Raw genomic sequence first — 24,716 nt, forward strand, 5'->3', positions numbered from 1 at the left:
TGCAAAATTCCACAAGTGCAAACCCGGTCAATGAGATGGACAAGAACTCTCTTCTTTCCAACTTGCATCATTTCCGTGACTTGAAACCTCACTCCGGTCTTGTCCAATGGCAACACATCGTGTGTTCTGGATGTTTTCTTGTACTCTTCAAGCTTTGTTATGACATGTTTAGCATACTTGTCTCCACTGTGTTGTGATTCGACGAGAAGACCACGTTGGTATATATATGAAAAGCTCCGCGACGTGATCAAAGATTAGCAAGATACAAGTTGTGATTGGAAGATCAGGGACATGGTTTATAAAACTGTAAGCTTTAAAGATTAAGTTTGTATCCATGATTCCGAATCTCAGCCCGCCATCATCATGAGCCAGAGCCCACTGAAGCGGATGTATTTTGTCCAACCATTTTCGAGCCTTGGGATTCATCTCTTCGATTTTCTTCAAATAGTTATCGAAACTTGAAATGCACCCCGTGGATATATCCCGCCTTGTAGACTAACTCAGTCATCAGATTGTTACTGAAAACATCATAAAATTCGAAGCACAAATGCCTCAGACAGAAGCATCACGTTCAAGATGAAGTGAACCAGCAATACATTTCTTTCTCCCAAGACCACATTCAAGATGAAAAGCTTCCAATTTCATAAACATATCGTACACAGACTGACGCTTCAGACAGGAACCAAAAAATAAACAGTAGACATTTGAACTTTTTTTTATTTAAAGTTGTAAGAACAAGTTTTTAAAACATAAATTGTTGCCGAAGCAAACAAATGTTTGTTTGTTTGTTAGCCCATGGCATACTTCTGAGTCCAGTTTCTTGCAGTAGCCTCGTACTTAGCTCTGTCGGTTTTGTACATGTGTGCAATCTCTGGCACCAACGGGTCATCTGGGTTTGGATCCGTTAACAGCGAACATATCGAGAGCAGGACCTAGCAATTACATAATCATTCCATGGAAGTTAGAGCAGCTTAAAAGATGAAATGAAAGCAATTTTTTACGTGTCTAGAACAAGACCTACCAATTGCATAATCATTCCATTAGAGCAATGTAGATTATACAATATTCCTATATATCTTTGGAACAGAAACCAACATTCAAGAAACCAAATGTTTGTGAAGTGAAACCATTTTCACATTTCGAGAGCTAGGCCTAGCAAGTGCCATAGAAACTGATTTTGGAAGATAAGCGAACACTCAAGAACTGATTTTTGTGAGAGATGAGACTCACCTTGGAAATGGTGAGAGCAGGGCTCCATTGTTCTTTCAAAATGTCAAGGCAAATGCTTCCATTGCTGTTGATATTAGGGTGAAACACCTTTGTCCTGAATGCAACCTATGTACAATAGAACACACCAAAGCAAAGAAAAGAAAAAAGATTTCGATTTGATTTGGGAGATAATACTAATGAGAAATACGCTAGAATACCACAAAGCAAAAGTGTTGGTATTTTTGAAAAGATTACTCAAGATTTAAGTACCTTTGGTGGTTTGAAAGGATAATCGGGAGGGAAGTGAATGGTAACGAGGAACACACCGCCTGCATAAGGACTCTCTGCAGGACCCATGATTGTAGCTTGCCAATGAAACATATCCTCAGCAACTGGACCTATTAATCCACTCAAAATTCATTCATAGCAACACATATGACTCTAGTCTCTGAATCAACTAATAAACCGAGATTTGTTTTAGAATATTGAAATAAACAAGCCGAAATCTAAGCAAAATGATTAGAGAACTGTAACTTTCCCATTTTTGTGATTCATAGAAAACAAAAATACATGGCGTAATCTCAATTCACTGGAGGAAATTGGAATATTTCTGTGATTTATGAGCATATGAATGGATCAAAGAAAAAGAAAATAAGAATCTGAAATTTTGCACAAACCGGCACTGCAGGAGGTTGGAGGGTCCTTCTGGAGATCCTTGAGCTCCTTCAAGATCCGTTTCGACGCCATTTTTCACACTGAAAAATCACTAAAAAAAGAAATCCAAGTTAACCCTAGATCGATCCAGCTCACACTGATTCGAAAGCCGGAAATGTTTTTTCCAATTTAATTGAATCGAACAAGAAAAGCAAGTGTTGAATTCCTCTAAAGAATCGAGCTTTTTTTTCTCTTCTCTTGCGGGTAATCTAAAGGAGGAAGATTTACCTCAGAAAGATCCTCCAAAATCGATTTACGGATTCACTCTCCTGCAGATGCTTACGAGAGAGCTCAAAAACGAAAGAGAAAGTTTGGGTTTTTATGCTTAAGAAAGAGAGATAATATTTTCATTGGATAACCCATTTGTTAATGGCTGCTTATGAAATATCTGTAAAAATAAAATTGAATAGAATATAGTTTTTTTTTCAAGACACAAAGTAATTTTTGTTTCAAAGAAATCAAATAAAAAGGGATGGGCTATATTTCATTTGACCCCACTTAGATTCCAATGATTCTGAATCATGGTGGATTTTAATTTGTAAATTTGTCTTTGGCACATATTCTCTATTTTCCTGATTAAATTATAGCCAAGTGTAGAGGTATAACCGGTTAAATAATTTTGTAAGAAATACTATAAACAATGAAACAATCATATATCTAAGGGAACGAATTTTATCCTTTAATGATGTATATCTTTAAACGTTGTAATCACGAAATGTTATGTCATTTTGCGGTCATCATGTCCTCATAATGAGATTGTTTTACTTGCAATACTTGCAAATTACTTAAAGCAAAATGTCAAAATAAACGATAATCATACACGAATTAGTTATGGAAAAATGACAAGATAGGCAAATGCATAGAGGCGGTTCTTTTTTTAAGACACGTAATGGTGGGGGTAAATAAATGGATATTGATAGCATAGAACTGTAGTATCCATTTGGTTCCTTTAAAGCTTTTTGCTTATTCAGCTGCTTCAGATTTGTTCTTATGTCTGTAATTTACTCATTTAAAAATTTGTTTTAAAAAAATTGACAAAAAAAGAGACTGTCTAGACACTAATCAATCATACATTTAATCGAATTAAATTTGATATTAGGAAAACAAACAGAAAATCAAATATACAGGAAAGGTCTTGTAGAACCCTCTGTGTCATGCAGAGACTTCAACGCTTACTTTTAAAAGAGGGCTTTAGGGTTTGTGTGTGGCTTCGATAAAAAAAATCTTCGCTACCGAATCGGAAATCTGTAGAGACAATTCACGAAACTGTGGAGATCGGAATCAATGGAGTCTACCATATCGTTGAAGCTCAAAGGAAAAGGGAAAGCTTCAAAGGCTTCGGATGAGAAATCGAAGTTGCAGGTCGTCAAGGAATGGAGCAATTGGTCACTGAAGAAGGCGAAAGTCGCGACTCACTACGGATTCATCCCTCTGATCATCATCATCGGCATGAACTCCGATCCCAAGCCCCATCTCTTTCAGCTCCTTAGCCCTGTCTGATCCGATTCCAAGATCAATAATAAATCTTCTCCGGTTTGGCTTCTTCATATCTTTACGCGTCGTCTTGGATTCGCCGAATCTTCTTCATCTTCTCAGTAGCTAGCTTTTTGTTGGATTTACCGATTTTCGAATGCTTTCTCTATGGTTCTTCTACTCTCTGTATGGAATCAGTTGCCTTATGATATATTAAATCGAATTTATGTTTTGAATCTTATTCAAAGTTTCGTTTTTTAACAAAGTTCATTTATACAAATTTCATCAGTAATAATAATGGCAAAAGAAAAGGCTTTTGATTTGGTGTTGTTTCTCAATCTGCATCGAGTGTTGGAATGTCTTGTATCATTTTCACAACATGTGCTATATGAGGTCGATCTTGAGGCTTCAAGGCAACACAAGCCAAACCTATCTGCAACATCTCAACCAACTCTTCCTCTATACCCATTTGCTTCATAAGCTCAGTGTCAAACACTTCTCCGGTCCACTCTCTCGACACCACGGACCTTATCCAGCTCGCCAAGTCCATGTTTTTGTCTCCTCCTGCTGGAGATTTCCCTGTAAGAAGCTCGAGTAACACCACCCCGAAGCTGTACACATCAGAAAACTGTGTGCACTTTCTTGTGTCTGTTATTTCAGGAGCATGATAACCCGAGGAACGAATGGTTGTCTGAGGGAGAGACTTGGTGATGGATGTCAAGCCAAGATCGCAGATGCAGCCATTGAAGATGTTTGAGGATTTGATGTTCCCATGGACAAACTCCTTGTCGTCTGCTTCATGGATAGTAGCCAATCCTCTTGCTACACCAATGGCTATTCTCAATCGAGACTCCCAATCTAAAGGTATTCGGTTCTCTCCTTTATGTCCTGCAATAGTCTATAGTTTTTGGTTGTTCTTGATTCAGATCAAAGGAATATATATAACATAGAGATAACTTACCGTACAACATTTCGAAGAGGTTCCCCTCGCTGTAATAGCTGTAAACAGCGAGCTTATCGTTCTTGGAATAGTAGTAAGCTTTTAGCTCAGCCACATTATCATGTCTGATTCTACCAACGATCTCCATTGTTTGCTCAAACTCTCTTCTTCCCACAACCACCTCCTCCAATCTCTTCACTACTACAGTGGTTGTGTCCTCCACGGCTACTTTGTAGGTTGAACCAGAAGCACCTTTCCCCAGCATTTCTGCAGATGAAGCTAACAAGTCGTCCAAATCAAAGGTATAGTTACTTCCTCCAAAGAAGACGATTTTGCCTTGATCATCGTCGTCTTCTGCTGCCCAGTTACCAGATGGAGATGAGTCTTTCTTCTTCGACTTCCATGAGAGCCTAGCTTTCACGCGCCGCTTCTTTCGCAAGCAACAAGCCATCATCTTAGCAATCAGTTCCACATGTATTTTACGACCAACAATATGAAGATCACCAAGGCTGGTCGGACCCGGTAGAGAGCTTGGGTTGCTCTTGTTGAATTCTCGAGATAGATATGTGACAAGAGTCTTCTCGGTTGGTTTTCGCTGCGGCAAAATGGATGATGAGCTGACTTTATTGACAATAAAGAAGAAATGAACAGAGTAAGGAGAAAATTCGAATCTTGACAAGAAATTAAGCAAAGGGTATCTTGTAATCGTCCTGGAAGAGCTCTCTGTTTCCCCTCTGAGAAAATTTAAACGAAGCAAAAAGTCCAAAAAGAAAATCTCCATTGCAGAGACAAGTCTCGTCTTTATCTAAACCCAAAAATAAGTGTTCTCTATCTGTCACCGAGAGAGAGAGAATCTCCCGTAACAGAAGAAATTTTTATTTTAGTCAAAAAGATTAAAATTTAAAATGCGAATAAAAATGATACGCCAGTCGGTAAGCCGGCAAAAATCTTGGTTATAGACTTGTAGTAATATCTTAAGTGGAGAAGCATGTAAGACGCCGCAAACACAACGTGATTGTGTTTTTTCAATTTATCCCTTTTCACATTTTGAAAATTTTATATATTTAACATCGCACTGGATTATCAACAAAGCATAATGGCGCAGCAAAAGCTTTTAGTTTAAAAAAGAAAAACACACCGTATAACATTTTAGTTATGTTAAATGGAATTTATCCTAGTGATGTGTTATTTAGTCGGAGTCTAAATCCCCAAATTACCGATCCCCAAATTTTTTACTGAGATTAGGTTTTTATTAACAACGCCAAGCGTAAGCAATGGCACCAGAAAACGAAGAAGAATATTCTAACTTCGATTAGTAGTCTAATGATTATAGAAAACAAAATTTATGGCATTAGCTCAAGTTTCCGGAGGAATTTGAACTCCCTCTGATTTATGAGCTTATATAAATGATACGCGGAAAATTGGCCAATTCAACTTGAATTATGAGATTATGTTAATCTTATACCTGATTTTAATTACCGTTTAAACATTCTTGAATTTCATACCTAATCAAATTTTTTGTGCGTAAACATTCTCGAAACCAGACGGTGTTAAATAACCGTCAAATCTTGTCGACGTCAAGGCCACATCAGCAACGACGGCGTTTTGATTTTGCTAAATCAGAAAAAAAAAAGAGTAAACGACCTGGTTTTGTTCTGGGCTAAAAAAAAATTTAAACTCTCGATTTCCTTTGAATTGAGACGAAGCATCAGGTTCATCCTTTGAATTGAAAGGGAATCTGGTGGTTGAGGATGTGAACGAAGCATCAGATTCGTTTTCCTTTGAATTGAGACCGGAGAAAAAGAAGGGAACCGTGTCTGGTGTCAGTGACTCCGCCGCAGATTAATCTGGAACGAAGTCAACGACGGCGGATGGTATATCGAAGATCTTCATCAAGATCCACGCACGAAGAACAACAAAGAAACAGCTGATCTCTCCAATGCCGTGGTCTCCGCTTCATCGAATGATATTGCTACCGCGACCGCCGTCTCTGACGTTCACGTGGCTGATGATTCAGCCGGACCAGCGATCGATGCTGAACGGATCTCCCATGTGTATCTCTTGATATCATGAGAAAGCAGACAAGTTTGGACCCAAGACTTGGAATCTGAGGCCAAGGAAACCACCGCCGACTAAGAAGCATTTAATTGTAAACAGCGGTGGGATATTGAAGAGCTGCAGCGATTGATTGCCGGAGAACAGAGCTCAGGGAACGATGCCAACTGAGCAATTCAATCCAGCAACGGTATGGTAGCCAAGATTGCGATAACAGATAGAAAGGAGAAGAAGCTCATGTTATCTGATAAATGAGGAGGATATCAACGCGTTGACCCGATCAAAGCTTAGCAGAAGGCTGTAAGTTTTGTTTTTTGTTAGCCGACGTCGTTTTGTTTTGTTTCTTTTTTTCAGATTTCACAAAATTAAATGACGTCATTGCAGATGTGGCCTCCACATCGACACGATTTGACGCTCATTTAGTACCGTCTAGCCTCAAGTATGTTTACGCACAAAAAAATTTGATTAGGTATGAAATTCAAATAATTATGAAATTTAAGAATGTTTAAACACGATATATAAAATCAGGTCTAAGATTAACATAATCTAATAGTTCAGGTTGTAATTGCCCAATTTTCCAATGATACGCAAACACAACGTGGTCGTGTTTTCCCAATTTATCAATTTAAAAATTGGTTTATATATTTTACTTCGTACTCGATCATCAACAAAGCAGAGTGGCGCAGCGGAAGCGTGGTGGGCCCATAACCCACAGGTCCCAGGATCGAAACCTGGCTCTGCTATCTCTTTTTTTTTTTTTTACTTTTTTTGAAGAAAAATGTAAATAACACTGATTGGTTGTCCACCGTATTAAGCTGCTTCAGTCCATATATGATAAGAGTTTCCATACAAGTGAAAGACTCAACAAACCAATTAAAACAAATAAATCACTTATTGGGTTTGGTTTCGATCGGACCAATATTAAATTGTCGAAAAGCAAAACGGTATCGTTGGACTTCTCTACCTCACCTAACAAAACGAAAAAAGACAATGGGTGAATTGACGAATTTCCCTCCCGTCTAAATGGTGCCAAAATAGAATCAACAATTAAAAGTATTGGGCTATTAAAGAAAAAGCCCATTATCATAGAATGTCAGGCCCCTCGCTATATCCAAAAACAACAACAGATGATTGGTAAAGCTTGGCTAAGAGTCTAAGATACACACCAAACCTTGGACATGAACATGACCATTAGCTTTTGTAATCGATCCCATCAGCAACTGAAGGTAACTTCTTGAGTAAACCAGCCTCCATGATTTGGTGTATGAAATTCACCATGAACACCGTAAAAAACAAATTTTGTGGGAGGTTACTCAATAGCACAACAATCATCTGGTACCACAAATTTCGTTTTCAAACAAATTCTGCAGACTTTTGCTGTCCAATCAATTTCAAAAATGCTTATTATATAACTTTGCCTTTCTCTACACGTAAGGAGGCCAATTATAAGCACATAGTAAGTTAAACTTTGTAACCTCTATATAGGCCCTTAACAGAAAATCCATCCACGAGGGAGATTTTTTATCCACTAGTCTATCTGTAGATTTTTTTTATCATCTGATGTTACGCTGAAAGACATCAGATTTCGACTATTTTCCATGAAATGAAAAACTGTTGTAATCATAAGAAAATATAGTAATGAATTATATATTTGTTGCTAGCAATAATTACAAACAAACAAAATATTCCTGGAAAATGTGACCCATTTGGTTATAGATTAGACAAATGAAATAACACAAAGGTGTTGATTGGACAACCAATGGCAATAAAATGTTTTCCAACTATTACTAAATTTTATCGTTTTTTTGTGTAAAACTAAATTCTTCTTTTATAATGATAGACTCAAAGAAAATGAAATTAAAGAAACAACTACGAAGCTACTCGAACACAAAATAAATGATATAAATTACTTAACTTAATAAGATGTTATCAGAGTAGCAACCAATATGTTCTTAACCTATTGAATTCCCATTGTAACTCCACTTTTGTTAGCAAACGCTCGCTTCACTGATTCAAGAACTAGACTCTTACCAATCTTCTATTTATTAGGACTCTCAACAAATCCAGAAGTTCATTGAATATGTCAATCATAGAATTTTTGGTAAGAAAATCGGCATGATTCATAGATGTGTAATTAAACCTTCGATATTGTCTACTTGACTACTCCGTCAGCAATCAGATTTGGATTTTGTCTTTAATTTTCATGATGCACATTACTCTTTGATAGAGCCATAGTAATTTTTGAATTGCAAACACTTGTTCAAATTCTTGTTCAAAACGAGACTTACTGCATAACCCCTTCGACCAAACAACTTCTTTCATTAATTCAGTCAGAGTCAATTCATTTGATTTTGTGGTTTATAATGTTACTACCTTTTGAATTCATGACGTCTCTAGCTTATCACATTCTCAATAACACATATATGTAAGCAAAATCAGTGATTGATCATGTTTTCTTTTGATTTTATATATGCGTAATCAGCATCACATAATTCAAGCTGTTTAACGTCAAGACGACTTAATCAGTTAATCTTGTTGTCATGTTTATGTTCTCATATCACTTGATGTAATACCTACGAAAACGAATTGATTTTGCCATTTCAATATAGTTGTCATTTTTCCGCTCTAATGATATATCTAGAAACTATATGTAAAATGATGAATTAATCTTTTAGTGATTTTCCTATAACTTTGAAATTATTATTACTATTATTATTATTATTATTATTATTACAATTTGTATTTAATTCATATAATGTAGTATTTTTAAGTGCTATTCTTATATTATGTTAAATATTTTTTAAAAGTGATAAAACAGATTTAGTTTTGCTTTTGTTATTTGCCAAGCTTGCCATCATAAAATTATTGGATGCCTGCCCCTACGCTATATTGTCTCTCTTCCTCAGTATAATGAAACCTTTTCCTGAATCTGAGAGTTTATTACATATTTATTTTTTAGAGTGTGCGGAAATATCATTTGGTAAAATAATAATTTCATTGCCGACATTTGGTAAATAATACTATAATAAAAAAAACTTTTAGTTATGCTAAATGGAATTTATTCTAGTGATGTGATATAATCGGATATCCAATCATTTATGAAAAAAAAACTTTTCCAATTCCACAATTTTGAAGTCTCGTAATTTTGAATCAACTCTGTTTTTCAAACTTTTTTTTTTCTGTTTTTCAAATACTTTTTCCAGATATACGTTTGCCACTTACAATTGAAGTCGGCTTTCTTATGATCATTTTAGTAGTAACTTTTACAATCAATTATATATAGATATATATTATTTTATTGGAGAGACATTAGATGATGATAACCATGTTACCACTTCCAGAATGTACACTTTACGGGACACGATTCAATGTTTTTGTACTTGTTGAAGTTCAATGTACATAAGATGCCATTTAAACCTGTATAATATAGATTCTTATTACTGCTTTCTATAAAGATAACAAAAGTTAATAGTTGAAATTTGAAAAGATTAATAGTTTGTATCTTGATGTGGATTGTGCTATTTTTTCTTTAAAAAACGCCATCTTTTGTAGATGTAAGGAAAATGTATATCTTTGTCAGTTAGAGAACAAATTATGTCTGGTGTTAATTAAAAAGAAATTGAATAAATAGTAGCTAATTCCTTTTTTTTAACAAAAGAGATTTGTATTCAGATCTATGATTTTTTTGGTCCGAAACCAATCTTTGATATACCCTTAAATGGCATAAATCATTCCTTTCTAAATATCAATTTGAACTATGGATGCAAGTAGGCCTGGACACATTATCCGAACCCGAACAATTTATCCGAATTCGACCTGAAAAGAAATCGAACCCGAACCGAAACTGATAAAATATCCGAACGGTTTTTAAATTTCTAAATCCGAAAAACTGAAACCAAACTAAACTAAACCAAAAATCCAAATGGATATCTGAAATATCCGAAATACAATTATATACCCAAAATAGTAACTACATTTAGACTTAATAACCTAAAATTACAATTATAAATCCAAAATATGAATTATTTATTTTGAAAATAATGAAAAAATCCAAAATAATTTAAATATACTAAAGTTTTTAGTTATATTTGTTAAATTTTGCCAAATTTTATTTGAATTTAACCAATTTTATTTAAATTTAATTATTTTTATTTAATTTTTATTATTTTTTGGATATCCGAACTCGAATCGAACCCCATCGAATATAACCGAACCCGAACCGAAATTCAAAAAATATCCAAATGGATTTTAAATCTAAAAACCGAAAATCCGAAACCCCGAATTATCCGAACCGAACCCGAATGGATATCCGAACGCCCAGACCTAGATGCAAGGTTCAATTTTTTTTAGGGATCAAAATCACAAAACAACTATTTAATTTAGTAGCTATCCCCAAATTTTTTACATTTTGATAGTTTAAGGATCGATTTAAGTGTGATACATTTGCTAAACAACTAAAGAATGTGTGTTTGATTTTAATTTTATCCAAAACAATCCGATTTTTTTTTTTATATTTATATATATATATATATATATATATCTGGAAATTATACTTAAACCTTAACTACTACATATATTTTAACTGAAGTTTAATGTTTACGAAGCTGCATGTTCTAGACAAACGACTGCTCAATTGGAACATCAAAGTACAAATTTAAACGATAAACTATTACTATAATGAAGATAAAGATACATCTTTGCAAGTTGGTAATTTCATAATGATACTTTATGTCATCGATATTCTCCTTCTCTCTTTACATACATACATAAGTACAATATTGTTATCTTATATGCATCGGTAGATATACATGAGCCTAATAGTGGAGAAAAGGCTATATAAGAAAGCCTATGTGTGACAAAGATTTTGTAGGTACTTATCTTGAATCTTCGAACTTCATTAGAAGCAATACAAGTACACATTAATCTTTTATAAGATTTATGCTATAAAACAATTATGAGACAGTCTCTGTTACTCTTTTGATACCTCCACTGATTTAAGGACTTTAATGAATTTCAGATGAATAAAAAATCTCTCATATGATAATTTTATAGTTAAATAATTCTTCTTAATTAATAGCTTCAGTTTCTTTTTTCCCCCAAATAAGCAGAGGGGTATGTATTTCACAATATTAAATTCTTAATTTTCATACATCACACAATCTATTATATTAAAACAGAAGTACATTTAGTACTTGCTTCCAAACACTCCTAATTTACTCCTAATTTTTTTAAGTGTTTAAAAATAATTTTAATAATTATTTATATTTAATTTCGAAAATTAGTTATTAATTTAAATACTTTTAGAATTCCTTAAATATAGGTAATTTAGATTTGATTTGATTTAATTAAAAATAATAAATCAGATATTAATTTAGATTTGATTTAAAGATTCTAATTTAAATAATTTCTATACTATTAAACATTTTTATCGAAAATATCTAGAATTTTTGAAAAAAAAATTTACATATGAAAAATAATGGTCATATTTGAAATATAAAATATTTATAATGATGTAAATGATATGATATTTATGTTGTTTATATAATATATTTACGATTATGATTTATTTACAAATTAATAATAAAATAATAGGTAAAATTCAAATATATAATTTAAATATTAAAAATATATTTTTTAAAATTCATAGAACTAAAAATATATATATAAACCCGGGTTAAAAATATTTTGGTAGCTAATATCACTAATTTTGAATTATACATGTATATCGAAAATATAATTTTCATACAAAATCAAAACATAAAAAAATTAAAAATTATTGCATACACTATAATGTGGTTTGAAAAACCAGTTGTACACTCCCTTCGTTGATTACATTTTAGAAAACTATAATGCTAAATAATATTGTTAATACATCTCAAACTTTTAACAAATATTTATATTATACGGTAATATGAACGGACAAATTAGAATTATATTTTTATAATAGTTCATTTTGAATTAATATTAGCGAACGAGTTAAAATTATATTTTCATAATCATAATTAATTTTAATACTATAAAAATATATCTAAACACAAAAATCAATATTTTCGCTTATTAAAAAATATATTTATAAAAATAATTATATCTAAACTCAAAAACACAAATTATATTACAAAATTTGTTAAATAATAAAAAATATTCCCGTGCAGAGATGCACGGGGTTAGAATTTTGTTTTTCTTAAAAAGAACATCACACAAATACTACAAAGCTATTTTTTTGCGTAGTATAAGCAACAACAGAATATCCACGTGTACTGATAGGTTCATTGTAGACAAAATTAAGATCCCTTTTTATTTTTATAATCAACTAAAGAAATTCGTATGTACTTATTCTTATCAAAAAGCAATTTCCCGGGAACAAGGTCCGGCCGCTCGAGTGTAAAGCAGACAATTATCATGAAACATAAAGCAAATTTCGAAATTTTAATTGATTACAGAAAAGAAGAAATTCATTTAGAATTCAGCATACTGAAGAAGTAGTCATGTTTGTTTAATGTAAACCGATCGGTGCTTCTATTTTTTTTGTTGTCGTCTCATTTGGTGCAAGCTTCTTCTTTTTTTTCGTATTATGCAAAAAAATTTTCACACCAAGTATATTGGAAAATTTTATACACAATAGAAAACGAATTGATGGTTTGGTTAAGAAGATTTCATTGATAAATATCATTAACATTCAAAATTATATCATGTAACTAGTTTTACTTGTTTGTGTCAGCATAAAACGCTAATGTATATAGATTTGTGAAGATCTATGAATATATATGCTAAAAGTCTCATTGTTACATTAATTAATATATTAGCTGTGATCAACTGATCTTGAGTTTACAAAAGCCAGGAAATTTAACGTTATATATATCCTAAATTATTATATATTTTTTCATATGATCATCAACTCTTCTAGTTATAGTAAGTAATCCAAATGAGTACTAAACATGAAATGATAATGAAGAAAATTGACACTAATATCTTTATAATGGAAAAAATTAAGAATAAAAAAAACGTGGAAAAATACTAACCACCCACTTATTCAATAACCATATATATTATTTCAAATTGTTAGTGCAACAAAAAAAAATGCACAAAACATTGTGGGTTTTGCCGGTTTATGTTTACCTTTGTTTTTGCTATATAAAGCCATTAATCCTTGATGCTCTATATACATCTCTCCTCCTATCACCTATCATCTCTCTTCTCTTTTTTTTTTTTCACATAAACTCATTCTTATACTAATCCAGACGGTGCCTCAGCTGCATCTATGGTCATCTAGGGTTTATTTTGAAGATTTAGGTTGATTCTAGCACACACATAGAGGAAGATCCTCCCATCAAGAATCAAAAGCATGGGCTATCTCACTAGATTTTTTTGTGGTTTTATGCTCTAGATAGTATAATCAAATTGTGCTTATACATATAGTTGTAGAAATGTTAATATGGTGAGGGATGTTGAGTTGGTGGAGGAAGAGAGCTTTCTTTGGTCCACTCATGGAGTAATATGTGAGATTTAATTGACTCTCGACTCATTAATCCAAATACCAAATGAAAGAATATGTTCGCATATGGTAAATGAATGAATGATGCGAGAGAAAATTGAATCTTCACTTCTCTATGCTTGGACTGAAGGGAGCTCCCTTTTTTCCATTTATATATACAAGCATTGAATTCATGTGTTTAAGTCTACTAACTCAGGATCAAGTTCGACACTGATATGTTATAAATAAGTCTGGCACTTAATTAACTTATAAAGTGTTTATAGTTTGTTTTGCAGGATTCAGTCGTGGACCTCCCTCAACATCTTCGAGTCCAATCTATGAAGATTTTTATCTTTTTCTTTGTAATGAGTTGGCATCTAATGAAATAAAGTTTCACTACTAGAAGCAATACCAATCTTCCAAGATAAGGTTTTAGTAGTTCTTTCATCCAATGATTATTAGTTTTTTTCCTATTTCAAGTACCTAGCTTTCGCTCAATTAAAGGTGACTTACTTGCAAATAGTATACAAGCTATCACAAGCTACTATATACAGGAAACTGCAAGTTCAGAAATTGATCTGGCTTTTAATCCATAAATCAGATTATAAGAAACTATGTAAAATGATATGAAATATTCAAAAACGATCTATTTACATGTGTTTGAATAATTAGGGTTTTGACAAAAAAAAACCCTAAGATGGGCTGTAAAGTATCAAATACAAGAGAGAGAGAGAAAGAGATCTCAGTGTTCAACGACAACATCACCTCGGGTCTTGATCTCTTTTCTCTGCAACAAGTTCCTAGATATGTCTTCTTCATGGTTGGAAAAAATGCCCTATAATGACTAAACCACCCTCAACTACGGGTATCTTCAGGAGGGCAAAATGGTACATTAATATCGACATTGGACGAGTGTCAACATCATCATCATGCATTGATCTACAATTTGATTACATGTACTTTTTTTCATTTGCAGTTTACTACTTTAAATTTGAATTGTTTTGTGAAATCGGGGTTATTGAGTGTAATCTACAAATAATCAAAACTATATCATTTAATCTAAGTTATAATAATCCATGAAGAATACTAAATACATGCTTAGATTCTTGTAATGATGCCACATCTCCACCGAATACCCAAAAAACAAAGTTTTAATTAGCTAAAGTTAGTTGATATTTATATGTATGTGTGTATTCTTATATAGGAAGCTACTATTTTTATATTAATTGAAGAAGTATCAAAATTATGCTATTTTAAAGCACACAATTGTATGCCAAATATAGGTCAAACTCTTTTTCCAGTTCTCTTTATGATGTCTGCCATTTATAATATATTTCTTGTAATGGTTAACTCGTTGTTCTTTCTAATAAACATGTGTGAATTTCTTGTTTTTGGACACGTGACATAGTCTTAGGAGAAGTGAGGTTGACAGTCCCGCGACACATATTTATAGACTATGAAACTTTTTTTTTTATAAAATTTTTTGCTTTTCCATTAATAAGAAGAAGAGTTACAACCCTGCGGCCAAAAAAATTACACCCACGCAGGGGAAAAGACAGCAACAAGCTGCTACATCTAGGCCACCACAAGCTTAACCCAAAAAAGAAACAAGTCAAGGGGGCTGAAAAATGGTGAACCAAGAAGTTAAAAGAGATACAACCGAGGGAAGCTTATTTACCAAATGGTTTGGTTTAATTAAAGAAGCCGATATGCATAAGGTGGACAAACGTTAAATTGTGATGGAATTGTGGGAACAGAAATGAAACAAATATTTAAGAACTAAAAGAGTTATTTTATTTATGTTGTATTTGAAATTTAGGACGAAAATAGAATGAAATAGAACGGAATGAAAATACAACTGAAATTCAAAAAAAAAAAAAGATGAATGTGACAGTTATGGAAATTATATAAAACTAACTATTATTTTATATATTTTAATGAAATATAGTAATTAGTAATTTTGGTACATACTGGAAAAAAATAAAAATAAAACTAACTCTTTTTGCTTTAGCGAAACACATACTTAGATTATGTAAACTTTCAAATTTGATAACTAAATCACAATGAGTATATCGAAAACGGTACGAGTTTTTTTAGCGGTTAGAAAATAAATGTCACCTAAATTATGAGAAACTATATATTTATAGGAATTTAGGGATTAGAATACACCATCTCTCAAACATGATGAGACAAAGAATATTGTTGGTGTAGTATGGCATTTGACTTTAGTCCCATTGGCACACCAAAAAGAGACAATGGTAATGAAGAGACGAATGCAGCCTATGCAGGTCTCATTATATTATACAAGTTTATATAATATCATTTTACCAAAAGAGAAAAAAAAAGTTTATATAATATCAAATATACACATGTATATGTGTCTATGTGCGCGAGACGATGTGACATCACAAAATCTCTCTTATAAACAACAATAAAGTGTGATGAAAAGCAACACCTGAGAATGTGAAATTGTTAATTGTGCTTAGTTGGGTACACTTAACAAATCTTTTCGAGTATTTTCTGTCTTTAATTATATTAAGATAATTGTCACTATTACTAAGTTTCTATTCTCCATAACATACATGTATATGTATTCACAAACCATGTGTGCCACATAACTTTTTTTAGTCTCTCTTAATTATTTCTTATAATAAGTCTTAATATTCATATTCTCTTGAGTGACGAAAATATATATAGAACTATAACTTTATATAAATATTGTTTTAATTGTGATTTGTCACACCATATTTGGTGCTCATAACTGGCTATTCTTAAAACTCATTTAAATATTGCATGACCTCGTGACTGTTTGGGCTAAAATGTCCTTTAGGTTTGATCTGATCGTTTAACACCACATGTAACTTAATTTTCTCAAGTTTCCTATATGGTTTGCTCTAAGAGTCTTTAGACCCGCATTTAATTTACAAATGCTCAACAGCCGATTATAGCTTCTATATGAAATACAGCGAGCCTCGACATTCACAGTTTCAATTGTTGGCGTCGACGATAGCAAGCCATATCTCTAATCCGACATCTTGATATATCACCCAATTTTCTTATTTTTAATTTTTTATAGTTAAAATTATAATTTTAATTAAAAAAAAACATACAAACAAACGCTTGTATTCTCGTATGTTAGAGTGCCATTTTTAACTGTCCCGAAAATATGTAAGGAAATGTCTAAATTTGGTCACCTAGTATTTTGTCATATTTGAGAGGAGGGATTCGATTCTTGCATGAAGGCATCTTAAAGCTTAATCAAATGGGATTTCAAAATTTTCGAAAACAACATAACGGATTCCCAATTATTATAAAGATATGTAGACTTTCTTTATAAGAAATAGAAAATTGCAAAAATATCTAGGTAATTAAGCACTATATCAAAGTGCATTGGTAATGTCCAACATTTAGGATTCGGTGCGTAAATTGGTTCTATTTGTTTGTAACCAGCTACAAACATAATGGTCCCCAAATTATCATAATAATCTTAAGAAGATCTTTGAACAATCAACCCACTTCAAAAAATGAAATTACAACCATGGAGATAAAATAAATATAAATAATTGCTCCAAAGCTTGGGGGCAGTTTTGTAAAATGATGACCAACAAACATAGTCAACAGCTCAACAACTACAAAAGCACTAAAGTCCATTAAGTCCACTTCAATGGATCTTGTCAATTTCAAAGGATTGTGTAGAATATGCGTCACTTTCACGATATTACTATGTATGATTTCAAGGGAAAATTGACTGAGACTAGCTTCCTTTAGTATAATATTGTGAAAGAGCAAGTTAAACATGTACCAATCTCCACAAAGAACAAGTTGAGTAGAATGTGATAGTTACCAATTAATCTCTATGTTCCTTTTTATTATCTATGGAGGAACAACTCTTTATTGATCATGAGATGAGTTTTGGATCCCCAAGTTCACAGAACAATCTCCTACACAATCAACTTGATAGCCACATCCTATAAACCATATGCGGGAAAAGCACTTGGTCGTTTAGGCCTCAAAGTTTCGCCTTTTCTAACTTCCTGAGTGTCATAACTTCTCCAAAACGAAAAGTGACTTTGGTTTCTTACAAGTAAACAATAGCTTCAAAGAGAAGATGAATAAGATTTGTAATAACAAAATCTATTCATATGATTAATGCAGGCTCATAAAGGCCTAACATGTAACCATCAGGGCATCTCATGGCTGCAACCTAAGTTAACAGAAAAAACAACCGCAAAAATTCTTCAAATCCCATTTAAGAAAGTAAGACTCAAAAAATGAAACTGAACATCTTCAGAAGAGATTGAAGTTGTTTTTACCTTTCCGTGTATCTCATACTTGATAGTGCCATCTAATTCTGCTCCTAGTGCCATAAGTTTGGTCACTGTTGCATTAATGTCTGCGACGGTGAACGATAGAAGCGATGAGTTCCCTTTCTCAGCAACATGATCGCTGCAAAAAAAGAAAGTCTTTTCAGTGGAAATTACAAACTGCATAATCACAAAATGTCAAATTCAAACGAGCAAAAAATGTTTAAAGGTGCAAAAACTATAGATTATATCGATTTAAAACAGAATGCCATTTTCAATATTCAATCATATATTCTCGGAATACAAAGGTAAAATGACCAATAGGGATGATGTAAACTGGGATTTCAGGACAAGGAATCATAGAAACAACTATTGTAATCGAATACAAACACCTTAATTAAAGGAGCAACAACTTAAAACAGCAAACTTGTTCTTCCACAAATGATCCAACAATAATTCTCTACAATTGCAATGACGTAGTGAATTTGAATTGGTGGAAAATAAAAACCTTTAATCACAGACAGCGTAATCACACAAAGCCAAATCCAAACAAGCAAGAGAGGGTATATAAGTTTAGAAACATACATCTCATCCGCTTAAAAACAGAGTGTCATTTTCAAAATGCAATCGTACACTCTCGGAATACAAAGGTAAGAGACCAATAAGGATGATAAAGGCTGGGACTTTAGGACAAGGAATCATAGAAACAGCTATCGTAATCGAACACAAACACCTGAATTACAGGATTAACAATTAAAAACATCAAACATTAAACTTGTTCTTCCACAAATGATCCAACAATAAAACTCTACAATTGCAATGTAAGTATAGTGAATTTGAGTTCAAGGAGAGCCGGGAAACTTTTAGCTTCATCAGATAAAAATTTTGACGAAAAAAAACCAAACAAACGTTCTTTAGACGGATTAACCCAGAAAAAAGTATTCATTGAGGCAAATGATCAAACAGAGTGTGTGCATTGGACTTGACTGAGTATTGAAAAAACCTGGGAGATTGCATAAGAGCTAGCTTGAGAGGACCAGAATCGAGCTCGGCCCAGCGTAAAGTGACGACATTGACGGAGAAGTCGAGACCTTGCGCGTAGAATCGAGCCGCTTTTGGTACATCTCTGTGAAGCTGCAGAATCCACCTAAACGACGCCGTCGCCATCTCTCTCTCTAGAGGAAGGCGATCAGAAGAAATGTGATGAAATTAAACTAATTAAGTTGAACACAATAGGCCCAATACAATACTTGGGCCTATCTGGGCCTTAAAAGTAAACGACGCCGTCTCAGTCTCGCGCTCTGCATCAAATGAACACAAAAACAGAGCTTATCAAATCCTTGATTACAAGTTCCCAAAAATGTGTAGAATGAAATCGATATACAAATCTACAGATGCGTCTGATTTACAGAGAAAATGAAATATGAAACTCAAGAATCTGTGTGTGTATCAGACAAGAACTCTCGTTTGCTAATTTCCCACCAAAATTAGCCTTTGAACAACCGAAGACGGGACTTGGAACTCTTTGCGAGCCTAGTTTTCAAAGTGTTGTCCCTTGCTCCTTGAGCTATTGCAATATCAGAAGACTTTACAGACGGCTCGGAAGAGCCTATAAGATCAGGTATTACGGTTCTTGAAGTCCATTGTCGAACTGGACTCGCTTGTCTCCGAGAAGATGGGTAACTGCAAGAAGCTTCATCAGTTTCACGAGTTTCAGACAGTAATCTTCTGTGTGTCCGAATCATTTCCCCCATCACATCGTTCTTGTTCGTAGTAGTAGCACACTGATCGGTTTCATCCTCTGGTTTGTTACTCTTGTTGTTCTTTAGCTCTGCATCTTCTTCTTCTTCGATGGCTCCAGTTTCCTTGTTTAATTTCCAGGCCATTTGATCCTCGAACTTCACTTGGAAACTCGACGGGCTACCAATCTTTCCTTTAGGCTTTTCATCGCACAAACTGTCTTTGTTCTCTTGTTGGTTAAGTTTATCAGCCTCGTTTACATGAGCTTTCTTGAGCTCGAAGCAATTAGAATCGCTTCCCGCGGAGTCTTCCTCACAGTCAACATCACGCGGTGGTGCACTCAACGGGACGGATTCAAGTGAGCTCCGGCGGTTTCTCGGCTTCCCCTGAAGGTATGTCTCGATCTCAGACTCGAGCTTATCCAACACTGAGCTACTGTTACCATCTCCACCTTCTAATCTCATCTGCATCCTCTCGTCAAGCCAAGATTCCGCGATATGAAGAACCATATGATCTCCTTCTTCTTCACGACCCGCCCATTCCTTTACCAAATTCTTCTGCTTTAAACCGTGGATTTCCTCTTCGTAACTCTTGATCCCTTTCGCAAACTCGTCGCAGAGCATCTCCATCATCTTCCTCGACTTATTCCCTCTCTCAAGCTCCTTGACGCAGCTAGACAACGTAGACTTCAACTCGGAGAGCTCTCTCGCCAGTTTCCTATGCAAACTCTCAGAACGTTTTCTAAGTTTCCGCTCATCTTCCAACTCTTTCCTAGCAGAGCTTACCCATTCAGCTTCCTTGTTCTTCCTGGAGAGTTTCTCCTCAGAGAGTTGCTTCACCACTCTTTCTAGCTCGTGCCTATCGGCTTGCTGGTACCTAAGAAGCTCTTTGATTCGAACACGTGAATGAGCCAGCTCGGTTTTCAGAGCTTTTATCAAGGAGATATTGGCGGCATGCTGCTCCTCGAGGCTCCAGATACGGTTCAATACCTTGAGAAGCTCGGTTGATGTCTTGAGATTGTAGTGAGGTTCTCTGGACGGTCTTCCATGGAAATCCATTGAGCTACTTGGCTTTACTGCTTTGTTGTATGTCGCAACCTCGAGAGAGCTTCCGTAACTAGCAGGAGATACAGGCTGAAGAGCGTGGTTGTTTCTTTCGATTGATTGATGATGCTTCATCAACATTTGACCGATTTGCCTCCTTAGGCTTCCCGCACTCTCTGGCTGAGACAACGTATGACCATTATCAGAACCAATACACAAACCAAAGCGAGCTGCGAGCCATTGACATTAGAAAAGAATCATAAAGTCTTACTGAAAAATACCAACTTGAAAAAAATCACATTGTGTAAAGATTCAAGACAAACAAACTTCTCACAAGGCTTAGACTTTGATACAAAAGATTCTCAAAGTGTATACTATAATGAGCTGATCAGAATCATTTGCCACGCATAGTGTCTTCTAGCTTAACAGTCAGGACTTTGAAACCCATGAAACTCCACAAGATGTAACTTTTGATCTGTTTTTTTCATTTAACACTTGAATCCTAATCAGTTCCAATACCAATCACTTGAGCTAAAAAAGCCAAGAACAGAGTAAAGCTACACTAAAACCCAGAACACCCAAAATCATCGAGCAATTCTCACCAGCTCATCACGACCCACGTTTCAAATCCAAACTTTCACAATACCCATTATCATAAACCTATTGCTTCGAGCTTCAGAGCTTATGAATCTCAGAAAAAACGGGTCTTTGGCGAAGAAAAAAGGTAAATATCGAGAGAGACCTGATGATCAGGAGAGGGATCTCGGAGGAACTGAGAGAGGTCGAGACCGTTCTCCTTAATCGCCGCCACCGCCTTGCCGTGACGTTGTCGGCGATTACTAGTTCCGGCGAAATCGTTTGCGCCGCGGTGCATTTTAGCAGCAGGAGAAGAGAGGAAGGAGCGATCTTCGTAGTATTGATGAAACTCCCAGAAAGCAGCAGCGAGCTTTCTAGAGGAAACGATTGATGGTGAGAGTTTAGAGAAAAGGTTAGGGAGCAAGCTAACATGCGCCGGTGTTGAAGGTCGATGACCCTTGTTTCTACTATTATTACGATTCTTCAACTTTTCCACCAATCTCTCCACTTTCTGTCTCTCTCCATTTTCTTCTTCTCCTCTTGTTACTTTACTTTCCATCTTTTTAGGGAAAAAAGCAAAAAGTTTTCACCTTTTTTATTTTTCTTTAAATCAATCCAAAAATTCGCAAATTGTTGTTTCACCTGTATCTTGGATACTTTGGATGTGGGGTTTATTGAATTTGTTTTCCCTGTGGAAGGAACTCTACTTCAATGGCTACAATCAGTTTGTTTGAGTCATATCACTATCAACACTAATTGCGTCACCCGCTCAAGATCAATAAAAAAAAATATGTAAAAATAAATAAAAATGTTGAAATGTGGGATCTTGGCTTGTGTGTAATATTCCGACAGCACCGTAACTTGATGTTCTTGGCTTGTGTGTGTTTGTTGTATACTTGTATTGTGGCATTTTCCTCGTTGTCTTCTTTTTTTTTTTTGGTAAAACTTTATATGTGAAAACCAGATTCACAGTAGCTTTGTGGTTGATTAGAAAATGAAAATTAGGTCGATTCCTTCCTTAGACTTCACTTCCAACCTTGTTTGGGACTTTTACAGTCAAGAGCATCTAATTTAACTTTATAAATTTATTATCTATGTGCGCGGGAGAGTACTAGAGATTGTTATTTTAAACGCCTTACATTAATAAATTTGTTTATGTAAGATAAAACCTCCGGATGAATTGAAATTATGAATGGTTCTCAAATAATCAAATGTAAGTATCCTTTTCACCATTATCACATTTGGTATTTTGTACATAAAAACAATATACACAAGTTTTGCTTAATCATCAGTTATATTGTTAATTCTATTACATTTAGTGTCAAATGACTGTACGACATCCGAATTCAGTTTATAAATGTAATAATCTTTTATTACTTTTCAATTGCTCCATATAATCGTAGCACATTTTCTTTGATAACCCACATCTTTTCATACTAACTCTTTTTTTGGGGTAAAATTTTCAAACAATCTCACTTATAAGTACACAGAGCCTTCCGAATGATAATGCTTTGTTTTCGTGGGAAAAACCAACAGCTTTCGGTTTATATTGCAAGACACATATCTTCATCTAAAACGAGCCTTATAAAAGCCATATATATGTGGATAACGTTTTCATTGATTAAACACACAAAATTCTATGTAGATATGAAGACCCCATGATTTTTCATGCAAAACATTGTCCATGAAGACCCCATGACTTTCTCATTCATATTATCATCGATGTTGCCTCCTCATATGAGAGCAAGAAGACCGAGTCAATCAACTGGAAAAGGTTTGGTAGACGAAACAAAAGAATGCCTAATGGAAATTATCACTTGCCAAAATTATGCAAGAATTGTGTTTCAGAATCTAATTAACCCAACAAGGTCTTATTAACTATCTATGGGCTTAGAGAGGCCACTAACAAGGGACAGAACAGAGTGTCCGTTAACTTCATAGTGTTGACCACTTAATACTATTATATTATCATTCATTATTACATAATCCCCTGTTTTATTTGCAAGTAAGATTTTAATCAAGAAATAATACGTGATACATTGGGCACTAATGTGCACAAAGGCACTAAAAATATTGTAAATTGTGAATATACCATATTAAAGCTATTTCGTAAGTGTTTTTCACCATCTGATATCAAAGCCAGCATGGTTTATTTCGTATCGCGTATCGGCAAATGGGAGCCAGCTAATAAAATATAGAATAGTATTAGTTACCACCCTTTACATCATGTCTTAATTTTGGTCTTTTTTTTATCTTAAATTCAGTCTTAATCAGTAGGTAAGAAGAACAAGACTTTGCATTATCATGAAAGACTTTAAATCATAAATATAATACTCAAGTAAGTAAATATCTATTATTAAACCATAAGTGCAATTCAGTAGAATAGCTGGAGAGAGTCGGAGACAAATTCCAATTCATGAATTCGTAGATCACAGATATTTCATACAGTTTTTTTTTTTAATATTTAATTCAAGTATAATGTCATGAGCTGGGCTTAACTAGTATAAGTGTTATACATACATGCACTTTATCGAAAGAATTGTGGTTTGAATCTTCTACCGTGATATGATGAAGAACCAAATTCAACCAGATTATTCGATGATTCAGTTCATATTTTGTGTAGAGTGTACATGATTCACCCAAACCACCATGACCATATTCTCCGGGACAGACGTGTAGTCATATACATCACACGTGTTATTAAATTATCAGGTTGTTATACGTTTGTCATGAATTACATATAGTAAAATATGAATAACATCACTTGTTCATTGATTTTGCTTTTCATCATTGAGACATTGACATTAATACATTTTTAAATAAAAATAATTAAGGCTCTTTCGGCTGTAAAAGTTAACAATATTACTTCAAATCTATTATAAGTTAACAACATGCAAATGTTATCAGATTTTTCATTGGCCATTTTTCTAATAGGATGCAATATATTATCATCATGGAGAACTGATACAAATTTCCCAATATTTCCAAATAGTCCTTTAGTTAGGGAATGAGAATAGCTAAAATAACCAACAACAATATTTAACGTTCATCCAAGTTTTCATACAATAAATTTTGGTTAAACCCCAAATTTATACTAAACATAATAACAAAAGACAAAAATCTTTAGAATTTACTGATGTGCTATTCCTAAGAACGTTAATGCATGGTTAGGTTCAAACCTTAGTCTAGAA

General features: G+C 34.0%; 5 protein-coding genes, 1 non-coding gene and 1 pseudogene across 8 annotated transcripts; 3 read left to right on the forward strand and 4 right to left on the reverse strand.

The window, feature by feature from the left end:
* Positions 1 to 579: 579 nt before the first annotated feature.
* On the reverse strand, positions 580 to 2,357 carry LOC18022916 (ubiquitin-conjugating enzyme E2 8). Of its 2 annotated transcripts, none has more exons than XM_006405256.2 (5): positions 2,152 to 2,357; positions 1,887 to 1,964; positions 1,480 to 1,607; positions 1,231 to 1,335; positions 580 to 932 (listed from the first exon to the last, which is right to left on the reverse strand). In XM_006405256.2, exons 2-5 carry the CDS (start codon positions 1,954 to 1,956, stop codon positions 789 to 791), a joined length of 447 nt encoding a protein of 148 aa, XP_006405319.1. In that variant the 5' UTR covers positions 1,957 to 1,964; positions 2,152 to 2,357; the 3' UTR covers positions 580 to 788. The 2 variants fall into 2 exon arrangements, with proteins under 2 accessions (XP_006405319.1, XP_006405318.1); XM_006405255.2 differs by having other exon boundaries at positions 1,887 to 1,975; positions 2,152 to 2,323.
* A 758-nt stretch (positions 2,358 to 3,115) lies between these two features.
* On the forward strand, positions 3,116 to 3,672 carry LOC18022917 (mitochondrial import receptor subunit TOM7-1). Its single transcript, XM_006405257.2, has one exon. It carries the CDS (start codon positions 3,208 to 3,210, stop codon positions 3,421 to 3,423), a length of 216 nt encoding a protein of 71 aa, XP_006405320.1. The 5' UTR covers positions 3,116 to 3,207; the 3' UTR covers positions 3,424 to 3,672.
* A 37-nt stretch (positions 3,673 to 3,709) lies between these two features.
* Positions 3,710 to 4,790, reverse strand: LOC18022918 (probably inactive receptor-like protein kinase At5g41680). The gene is made up of 2 exons (XM_006405258.2): positions 4,358 to 4,790; positions 3,710 to 4,275 (listed from the first exon to the last, which is right to left on the reverse strand). The coding sequence occupies exons 1-2, from the start codon at positions 4,788 to 4,790 to the stop codon at positions 3,731 to 3,733; spliced, it is 978 nt and encodes a 325-aa protein (XP_006405321.1). The 3' UTR covers positions 3,710 to 3,730.
* Positions 4,791 to 4,829: 39 nt separating this feature from the next.
* On the forward strand, positions 4,830 to 6,695 carry LOC112088561 (annotated as a pseudogene).
* A 367-nt stretch (positions 6,696 to 7,062) lies between these two features.
* TRNAM-CAU lies at positions 7,063 to 7,134 on the forward strand. The gene has a single exon. It is a non-coding gene; the product is annotated as a tRNA-Met (tRNA).
* Positions 7,135 to 17,710: 10,576 nt separating this feature from the next.
* LOC18022919 lies at positions 17,711 to 19,439 on the reverse strand. The gene is made up of 3 exons (XM_024158995.1): positions 19,170 to 19,439; positions 18,176 to 18,308; positions 17,711 to 18,066 (listed from the first exon to the last, which is right to left on the reverse strand). The coding sequence occupies exons 1-3, from the start codon at positions 19,331 to 19,333 to the stop codon at positions 18,001 to 18,003; spliced, it is 363 nt and encodes a 120-aa protein (XP_024014763.1). The 5' UTR covers positions 19,334 to 19,439; the 3' UTR covers positions 17,711 to 18,000.
* Positions 19,440 to 19,510: 71 nt separating this feature from the next.
* On the reverse strand, positions 19,511 to 22,084 carry LOC112088582 (uncharacterized protein At5g41620). 2 transcript variants are annotated; one of them, XM_024158993.1, is made up of 2 exons: positions 21,692 to 22,084; positions 19,511 to 21,129 (listed from the first exon to the last, which is right to left on the reverse strand). In XM_024158993.1, the coding sequence occupies exons 1-2, from the start codon at positions 22,082 to 22,084 to the stop codon at positions 19,654 to 19,656; spliced, it is 1,869 nt and encodes a 622-aa protein (XP_024014761.1). In that variant the 3' UTR covers positions 19,511 to 19,653. The 2 variants fall into 2 exon arrangements, with proteins under 2 accessions (XP_024014761.1, XP_024014762.1); XM_024158994.1 differs by lacking the exon at positions 21,692 to 22,084 and adding an exon at positions 21,552 to 21,603 and having other exon boundaries at positions 19,511 to 21,179.
* Positions 22,085 to 24,716: the final 2,632 nt, after the last annotated feature.

This window comes from Eutrema salsugineum, unplaced genomic scaffold (genome assembly GCF_000478725.1).
Source record: "Eutrema salsugineum unplaced genomic scaffold, Eutsalg1_0 scaffold_14, whole genome shotgun sequence".
Taxonomy (NCBI): domain Eukaryota; kingdom Viridiplantae; phylum Streptophyta; class Magnoliopsida; order Brassicales; family Brassicaceae; genus Eutrema; species Eutrema salsugineum.

Coding starts and splice junctions, on each gene's coding strand:
- LOC18022916 (XM_006405256.2), bottom strand. CDS start 1,956: ATGGCGTCGAAACGGATCTTGAAGGAGCTCAAGGATCTCCAGAAGGAC. Junction 1,336..1,479: donor ATCCTTTCAAACCACCAAAG/GTACTTAAATCT, acceptor TATTGTACATAG/GTTGCATTCAGGACAAAGGT. Junction 933..1,230: donor CTGCTCTCACCATTTCCAAG/GTGAGTCTCATC, acceptor TGTAATTGCTAG/GTCCTGCTCTCGATATGTTC.
- LOC18022917 (XM_006405257.2), top strand. CDS start 3,208: ATGGAGTCTACCATATCGTTGAAGCTCAAAGGAAAAGGGAAAGCTTCA.
- LOC18022918 (XM_006405258.2), bottom strand. CDS start 4,790: ATGATGGCTTGTTGCTTGCGAAAGAAGCGGCGCGTGAAAGCTAGGCTC. Junction 4,276..4,357: donor CCTCTTCGAAATGTTGTACG/GTAAGTTATCTC, acceptor CAGGACATAAAG/GAGAGAACCGAATACCTTTA.
- LOC18022919 (XM_024158995.1), bottom strand. CDS start 19,333: ATGGCGACGGCGTCGTTTAGGTGGATTCTGCAGCTTCACAGAGATGTA. Junction 18,309..19,169: donor GCTCTTATGCAATCTCCCAG/GTTTTTTCAATA, acceptor CTTTTTTTGCAG/CGATCATGTTGCTGAGAAAG. Junction 18,067..18,175: donor AGTATGAGATACACGGAAAG/GTAAAAACAACT, acceptor CTGTTAACTTAG/GTTGCAGCCATGAGATGCCC.
- LOC112088582 (XM_024158993.1), bottom strand. CDS start 22,084: ATGGAAAGTAAAGTAACAAGAGGAGAAGAAGAAAATGGAGAGAGACAG. Junction 21,130..21,691: donor ATCCCTCTCCTGATCATCAG/GTCTCTCTCGAT, acceptor ACGTTGTCTCAG/CCAGAGAGTGCGGGAAGCCT.